The sequence below is a fragment of the Peromyscus eremicus genome, chromosome 9 (genome assembly GCF_949786415.1).
Source record: "Peromyscus eremicus chromosome 9, PerEre_H2_v1, whole genome shotgun sequence".
In the NCBI taxonomy this organism is placed as follows: domain Eukaryota; kingdom Metazoa; phylum Chordata; class Mammalia; order Rodentia; family Cricetidae; genus Peromyscus; species Peromyscus eremicus.
The window spans coordinates 42598134-42607070 of record NC_081425.1 but is presented as its reverse complement, the minus strand read 5'-3'; the positions used below and the strand labels follow the sequence as shown (position 1 = coordinate 42607070).

The 8937-nt window shown below is 38.4% G+C and overlaps 1 protein-coding gene across 1 annotated transcript in view; it reads left to right on the top strand.

Annotated features, from left to right (window-relative positions):
- Window positions 1-8166, top strand: part of Sugt1 (SGT1 homolog, MIS12 kinetochore complex assembly cochaperone) — a 34334-nt gene extending 26168 nt beyond the window's left edge. Inside the window, exons 11-12 of the mRNA XM_059273282.1 lie at window positions 3816-3997; window positions 8041-8166. Coding sequence (XP_059129265.1) covers window positions 3816-3997; window positions 8041-8142 — 284 coding nt within the window. The 3' untranslated portion in view covers window positions 8143-8166. The remainder of the gene's footprint in view (window positions 1-3815; window positions 3998-8040) is intronic.
- Window positions 8167-8937: the final 771 nt, after the last annotated feature.

Sequence of the window (8937 nt, the reverse complement as noted above, 5' to 3'; positions counted from 1 at the left end):
ACACACACACACACACACACACACACGTTTAAAAAAAAAACAAAACAAAAAAAAAACCACCCTGAGTAAAACTGCCAGGTCTTCCTGGGTTTTGTTTTGATGAAGGATGAGTAAATGAAAAGTAGGTTTATTTTTTTTATTTACTGGTAAAATGAAGGCATAAGAAACAGAATGAATGTTGAGTAGTTTCTCAACTATTTTTAGAAAAGGGATGTAGAAAGACATTACTAGAGGAGGAGCATTTAGATTAGTGGATTAGTGTTACTGGGTCCTGTAGGACAGGAAACTTGGAATCACCTTTTTTCAGCACTGTAAGCTGTGCTGTTCCCTGTAGTAGCTGCTGGCTGTTGACCACTTGAAGTAGGATTAGTCTGCATCGAAATGTAAAATGCATCCCCAGTTTTTAAGATTTATATATAAAAAAGGATGTGTTTAGTATTTTCCAGTTGACTTCATGTTGAAATAATATTCTTTCTTGCTATGATATATATAGTATGTATCTAGACACTTTTCATTTTCCTTCAGGAAACTAAACAATTCACTTCTGATAATACAAATTCTGTCCCTTACCACCTTCTTCATTAAGATAAAAAAATCTTCAGTGTGTAAATGGGAGAGAGTTCTTTGTAAATTCTGTGTCGATTTAATAAATTTATTTATTTTACATCTCAGCCGCAGTTTCCCCTCCCTCCTCTCCTTCCAGTCTCTTCCCCTCACCCCTTCCTGTCCCCACCCCCCCCATCCACTCCTCCTTCATTTCTGTTTAGGAAAGGGCAGGTCTCCCAGAAGTATCAACAAAACATGGCATATCTTTGTTGCAGTAAGACTAAGCACCTCCGCATGTATTAAGGCTGGGCAAGGTGACCCAGTAGGAGGGAAGGGTCCCAAAAGCCAGTACAAGAGTCAGAGATAGCCCCTGCTCCCACTGTTAGGAGTGCCACAAGAAGACACAACTGTCACATATATGCAGTGACTAGGTCAGTCCCATGCAGGCTCCCTGGTTGTGTTCAGTCTCTGGGAGCCCCTAGGAGCCCAGGGGCTAGCGAAATGGCTCGGCAGGTGAAGGTGCTTGTTGTCGAACCTAACGACACAAGTTTAATTCTAAGGACCACCTCCCTCAAGTAAATAAATAAATGTAATTTTTAAAATGATTTATTTTGTATTTTATGTGTGTGGGGTTTTGTTACATGTTTGTATGTGTAGCATGTGTGTACCTGGTAGATGTGGAGGTCAGCAGAATGTATTGTGTCCCCTGGAACTGGAGTTAGGACAGTTGTGAGCTGCCATGTGTGTGCTGGAAACTAAACCCAGGTCCTTTGCAGTAGCAGCAAGTGCTGTTAACTGCTGAACCATCTCTCCAGTCTCCAATAGAGGTAATTTTAAAAATGAAATTAAAGTGTATCTCAGTTCCTTTTAATAACCTAGTACTAAAACTGTTAAATCATGTATGTGGATTACATTTCTGGCTGTTATTATAGTTTAATTAGATAGTAAACAGAGCTATTCTTAGACCTACTGGGTCATTTTGTTTGTCTGTTTTCCAATTATTTATGTGTCAAGATCTTCATTTCCTTGGTCTTAGGGCATTCCTTGAGCTGCTGGGCTAGTAGTTTTTCTATGCAAGTAGCCTCTATCCAAATAGATACACCAATTCTGTTGTTTTCTATGTTATGTAGATAAGTTTATGTGTTGTTATTTTCAGATAGTGTATTAAGATGTGGATAAGTGGATTATTTTTCAGCATTCAGGAGTTACTTAATATTTTCCCTTTTCCCCTCATTTTATGTGCATTGGTGTTGTGCCTGAATCATGTATGTGTGAGGATGTCTGATCCCCTGGAACTGGAGTTACAGACAGTTGTCAGCTGCCATGTGGGTGCTGGGAATTGAACCTGGGTCCTCTGGAAGAGCAGCCAGTGCTCTTAACCGATGAGCCATCCTTGCAGTCCCATGGAGTTACTTATTATTTTCTATTGAAGGAATCTAATGTGTGTGTGTGTGTGTGTGTGTGTGTGTGTGTGTGTGTGTGTGTGTATAGGAGATGGAGCATTAACTAACTCACTATGTGGCAGTTGATTTTATTTTCAGAGCATTTCTACTTTGAAAGATACCTGAGTATCGTTGCATAGAAAAATTGTACTTCCAGTGTTAAAATCTTGAGAGATGGGCTGGAGAGAGGATTCAGTGGTCTAGCATACTGACTGTTCTCATAGAAGACTCACATCAGGCAGCTCACAACTACCTGTAATTCCAGTCCAGGGGCTCTGACACCTTCTGGCTCAGGCACTTGCATTCACAGGGTGCACATCTGTAACACTCAGGTACACACATAAAATAAAAAATTTTAAAAATGGTTTAGAGATTGAAAAATGAGGTGTGCTTTTGGGTAGTATTTGGAATTGGTGTAAAAACCTTGCACATGAGAGGCAAGCATTTTGCCATTGCCTCTAATGGAGCATCCTAGAAAGTGTGTGTGTATACACTGGTATTTTTATAATTATCTGTACTGTCTTTTAAAAAGATTTATTTTTTTAATCTGATGTGTGAGTGTTTTGCTCACAGATATGGCCATGTACGTATGTGTGCCCAGTGCCCTCAGAGGTCAGAAGTGGGCTTTGAAACTAGAGTTATGAATGGTTTTGAGCTGCCCTGTATGTGCTGGGAGAAGAACCCAGATCCTGTGTAAGAACAAGTACTCTTTTTAAAAATTTATTTCTTTATTTTATGTATATGAGTGCTTTATAGACTTTATGCCAGAAGAGGGCATCAGATCCCAGTGTCGATGATTGTGAGTCACCACACCACGTGGGTGCTGGGAATTGAACCCAGGTCCTTTGGAAGAGCATCCAGTACTCTTTAAGTGCTGAGCCATCTCTCCTGCCCAGAACAAGTACTCTTAACCATTGAGCCATGTTTTCTGGCCCAATACTGTCTTTTTTCAAACCTTTGCTTCTTTTCTAAAAAATAATTATTGGGGAGGGCTGTGAATGCTATGGCATGCGTTGGAGTTTAGAGGACAGCCGTGTGGCGTCCATTCTCGGCTATCTTTTCATAGGTTCTGGCAATTGAACTTGGCTTATTAGGCTTGCCCAGCTGCTCAGCTATCTCTCAACCACCTTTAGTTTTCTTCTCTCTTCCATCTAATTTTCCTTCTTTCCTATTATTTTCCTTTTTCTTGAGACAGTTCTCACAGTCTGACCTTGCCCATATCCATGTAGTACAGTGTGGTGTTGGAATTATGATCTTACTTCAGCTTCTTTTTTCTTTTTCTTTCTTTTTTTTTTAAAGTTGCAGGTTTTTTCTTTATTTTTATTTTATGTGTATTGGTGTTTTACTGTGGAACTGGAATTACAGACAGTTGTGAACTGCCACATGGGTGCTGGGAATTGAACCAGGTCCTCTGGACGAGCAGCCAGTGCTCTTAACCACTGAGCCATCTCTCCAGCCCCTTCCTTCAGTTTCTTGAGTACCTTTACTTTCCATATAAGACATTCTGTATGCTTAACCCACTTCCCCTGTGATTAGCATACAGAATGTTTTTAGTCTGATTTTGTATATTATATCAAAAGCATACACTTTATTGAATTATTTTGCTCAGAGGAAGTCCTACATTTTACAGTATGCTAACTGATTCAGTTTTTGAAATGTAGATCTAATTATTGATGTACATAGCAAAGAAACACTAACTGCAAACTTGAAATTCAGTGACCTAAACTACTTGCTAAGATGTTCCGTGCACTGTGGTCACAGCATTTACATATTTCTTGACATAATCAAACGTGCTGATAAATCACTTCTGTCTTTTTCACTTTGTAGATGTGAAGAACCTGTATCCATCATCATCTCATTATACCAGGAACTGGGATAAGCTGGTTGGTGAGATCAAAGAGGAAGAGAAGAATGAGAAGCTGGAGGGTGACGCAGCTTTAAACAAGTTATTTCAGCAGATCTACTCAGATGGTTCCGATGAAGTGAAACGGGCCATGAACAAATCATTTGTAAGAAAGAATATGAACAGTTTTCAAATATTTTTTAATTATAACAGTGAAGTTTAGACTCTTTGGTTTTTTGAGACAGGGTTTCTCTGTGTAGCTTTGCGCCTTTCCTGGGACTCACTTGGTAGCCCAGGCTGGCCTCGAATTCACAGAGATCCGCCTGGCTCTGCCTCCCGAGTGCTGGGATTAAAGGCGTGCGCCACCACCGCCCGGCTGAAGTTTAGACTCTTAAAGCAAGATTAAGTAGTGAATTTGAGGCCACATTGTATGACCTGGATAGCTGGGAGAGTTTTGGGGTAGACTTTTGCTGAACATTCATTTCTCCTTGCTCCAGACTTAGAGTAGTGTTTGGAGAAGTTCAAAACTTATAGAAGAGATGAGAAATAGAAACAGTGGTTTATTGTAACTCACTTGGGAGTTAGGAGTTGGAAGGCTAAGAAATTCTAAGACTGCAGCCATTAATGGGAATTTATTTTTAGTTGAATTTGTCCCAGTAGTTCAGTGAGCTTCCGCTGTTTTATCTTGTAGAATCATACATACATTATTTTCTTCTTTAAAATGAAGGGGAATTCACAGAACTGAATGGGCTAGTAGAAAGTATCTATTATTCAATGACTTAATTTCTCAATTGATTAAGAAAATTCAGGCTAAATATCACCTGAATCAGGTCTCCAGTTCTGAGGTTTAATTGACAATTCACTGCTATAAAACTGTATTATATTGTTTATTTATTTAGACTTAAAAGAAATTTGTGTGTGTGCTTGTTTTGCATATATGCATGTATGTGCCCCTCATGCCTGTGGAGGTCGGAAGAGGGGGATTGGATCTGCTGGAATTAGAATTACAGGCAGTGTCAGCTGTCATGTGGATGTTGGGAACTGAACTCTTCTGCAGTCCGGGCTGGTCTTGGATTTGCTGCAAGGCCATAGATGGCCTTGAACTCTTGATCCTCCTGCTTCTATCTCCTAAGTACCCATATACCATCCTACCAAGCAATTATTTTTCTTAAAGATATAATCATGAATTTTGCCAAGAAAAATATTGTCTACTCAAATCTTCTCAGGCAAGACACTCACCCTTACTATTGACTTTAAAAGTGTGCTAGAGAGACTAGCTGTATGCCAGGTCAAAGACCCATTACAGAATCTGCATCCATATCATACAGAAAATTGATAGTTAAATGAGTAATATACATCCATAAAGTAAGCCATCTGTGTGGCAACATTGACCTTAAATGTGGAGTTTGCTTCTGTCTCTGTAGGAAGACAGAACGGACTGTGCTTTATGGTTGTTCAGTATAATTGTATGAGACCAACATACTAAATAATGAGGAGGAGATTCTAAATCGCACAGTATTCTACCTTCTATACGGAGAGAAGGGAAGATTGTGGTCAGTGAATATGACCAGATTATAAACTAAAGTCACTTCTGTGAGTTTTCTGAGATTTCTCTTAGGAGTAGCTGATTTTAAAGGCTTGTCACATTTAATTCACTCATTTTATATGAAGCCTGCCATGTGCCAGGCCACCATAATTAGGACTACAGTGTAAGTATATTCATCTGTCTTTGCATGGGTCCCACATTTGTGGGTTCAACTAGCTTGTGATTGGAAAGTATTAGGGGGAAGAGTTGTTTCTATTGAGTACCTATTATACAGACTTTTTCTTGTTATTTCCCAAATGATACTACATGACAAGCTCCCTGATAATACCTAGTATTGGATATTATGGGTACTCTAGAGATGATTTGTAGTGTAGTGGAAAAGTATGCCTAAGTTATATGCAAATTCTGTGCCATTTTATATTAGAGACTTGTAGCATCTGCAGATACTGTAGTATGAGATGCAAGGGTATGCCTGAACTCTCTGTAGATGCCAAGGGATATTTATGTTGGTAAAATATAGTCCATGTCTTTGAAGGACTCTCTTCTTTAGTTCTAGTCATCAATGAGAAGTAGACTTAAGGAGAAACTTTTAAGTGGATGTGATGGTAATCCTAGTACTTGGGGTGCTGAGACAGGAGGGTTGTGAGTTCAAGGTCAGTCTGAGCTGCATAGTAAGACTGTCTCAAAAACAAACAAGAAAAGAAAAGGAGGCAGTCCTTAAATTGCAAAGGTGCAGTGTGTATTAATGGTAGTTACATAGAAGACTGATTGTATGAGAGTACAGCCTGGTAATTAAGAGTCTTAACAAAGTTGACTGGTTGAGTCAGGTGTGGGGGTGCACACCTTTAATTCCAGCATTCAGGAAGCAGAGGCAGGTGGATCTCTGAGTTTGAGGCCAGCCTGGTCTACAAAGTGAGTTCAGGACAGCTAAGGCTATTTCACAGAGAAACTCCATCTCAAAAACTAAAAAAAAAAAATAAGAATAAAAGAAAAAAAGTTAATTGGCTGGCAAGGTGGCTGAATGGGTAGGGTGATTGCTGCCAAATCTGATCACCTGAGTTCAATTCTTGGGTCCTCTGTGGTGGAGGGAGAGATCTAGCTTCCACTAGTTGTCCTCTGGCCTCTAATGTGTGCCACGGCATGCCCATGCCTTTAAACATATGTACATGCACATACACTAACTAAATGTAATTTAAAAATAAGAGTCAAAGACCACCAAGAGGTGCTGACATTCATGTTTGGAAGATAAATAAAGATCTAAAAACAGGAAGACAATAGCACCCCATGCAAAGGAACTCAAAGGAGTTTTGCAAAAGGCATTGGTTATCTTGAGTTTCCAGTTCAAAGGATATATAACTTCCTGTGTTTGTTAGTAATACAGCCAATTAAAAGACTGTAGATTTCAGGAATTCACATTATATTCTTCTATGATCCATGTCAGTGAATTTTTATAATAAATGCATGGAAGTTGTATTTCTTTCGAAGTGTGAACTTTAGCCTTTAACAGATGCACTGTCTCTCCAGTTCAAGTTTTAAATATTACTATGTATTGCTTGACACTTGGCCATATTCTGAGAAATCTGTTGGATAATTTTCATTATTAGGTAACACCATTGAGTGTGTTTATACAAATCAGGCATATGCTGTCCTATTGACCTGTACCCACAGCTTAATAGAACTTCTCTATATTATCAAGAGTTTTGGTAAATAGAAGATGTTTGAGGCTGCTGCAGATGTAACATAGAATATTCTTAGAGTAGAATGTGGTGTGTGTGTGTGTGTGTGTGTGTGTGTGTGTGTGTGTGTGTGTATTCTAAAATTACAATAAAAAATCTAGCTTAGTAAATAGTCAAACTAATTGTTGTCAAATATTATGTACTGTATATAATTGTATGAGCTGTCCTTTCATATGGCTGGCAGCTTGATGAGTTTGAACTAGAGTTATGTACTGTATTGTGGCTATTATTAATGGCTACAATATCACTAGGCAGCCAGAATTCTTCAGTTGTGTTGTAGTCTTATGACATCAATATTGTAAGAGCAGTTCATTGCTGACCAAAACATTTTTATGAAGTGCATGACACTATGCACATGTTAGGATTGTTGGGGAGTTGCATATTCACTGCCTTATAAGTAGACAACCAGTGCACAGGATGCTGGCTTGTGTACCTCTGTTGTATGTGCCTTAATTAAAAAACGAAAAATTCAGAGTAAACTAGAGTGTGTTTGGCAATGAGGGAGCATTAAATGGGGACCCTTAAAATTCTGTTTAACTGGTGTAGAAAGTTTATTTTGCCTGGCTTTTACTGTCTTCATCAAAAAAAGATTATGTCATTTTGAGAGGAAGGAATTTTATTTTCATTTAAGGAGAGTTTTCCACACAATGCCTCTACTGATTAGCAAGTCCATGGTCCTTAGTATGGCAGTGTATATGCACATGATGTGCCTATCTAATTACTCTAGAGTTGTCTTTTGTCAGGTGTCTGAAATTGTTAACCTCTCTGGCAAGCCTATGATTAAATAAGAGTGTTGAGTTTGTATTGAGTTATTTTAGTCCCTATGTTTGGGAGAGTATATTTGGTTCATTTTAAGGAAAATGTTGCATTTTGATATATAAGGCAGGAATGAACCTTTTCTTTTCTTTTTTTTTTTTTTTATTGCAGATGGAGTCTGGTGGTACAGTCTTGAGTACCAACTGGTCTGATGTAGGTAAAAGAAAAGTTGAAATCAACCCTCCTGATGATATGGAATGGAAACAGTACTAAATAAATCAATTTGCTATCACAGTATTGCGTTTGTTCACGAGTGCTGTGCTTTATCACATTCTTGAATTTTGAACAATATCTTTTTGAAAGATTAAACCCTTTGCCTCTTTGTGCTTTAGAAATGACTTTCCTACAAGTATTCTAAAGAGTGATGATCACATCTTATCACTTCTGTCCATAAGGATTTCACACGTCCTGAAACCAAATGAAATGTCATCTGTTCCTAGATAGATCAGCTCTGTCTAGTTATGGGAGTAGAGAATCTTTAATAACATCTTGGGTAATTGCCTTATTTTTGATGCAGTATTCTGTTAATAATTTATTAGACCTGGCAACTTTTTGCGGGCATACATTTTTCAACTTCAGTGTTGTATTTACTTTTAAGAGCTACTTTTGAATGAGTTATAAAGACAATTTTTCTATGAAGGTTGGTTTATTTACCTTTCTCTTAAGTTTTTACTGAGAACATTGAGAAAGTACTACAGAGAATTTCCTCATTTGGTTTTTATGAGAAGTATTTGTAATTGCACCAAGATTTTGGTTCTGCCTTCCAAATTCCAGAATAAAGCATAGGTTCTAGAGTTTAACAGCCCACAGATTTAGCTGTTTTAAAGGTAATCTGTAGCAGAGGCCAAGAAAAGCGCAGGGCGGCTCACTCAGGTCCTGCTTCCGTCTGTGCCGGGATTGCTCTGGCTTCAGTACTTTAGTGTTTTGCTACTTTGAGTGTAAATTAATATGCATGTGTTTAGTATTTTGTGCCTGAAATCTGTAGATTCTTTGAGGATAATAAAAATG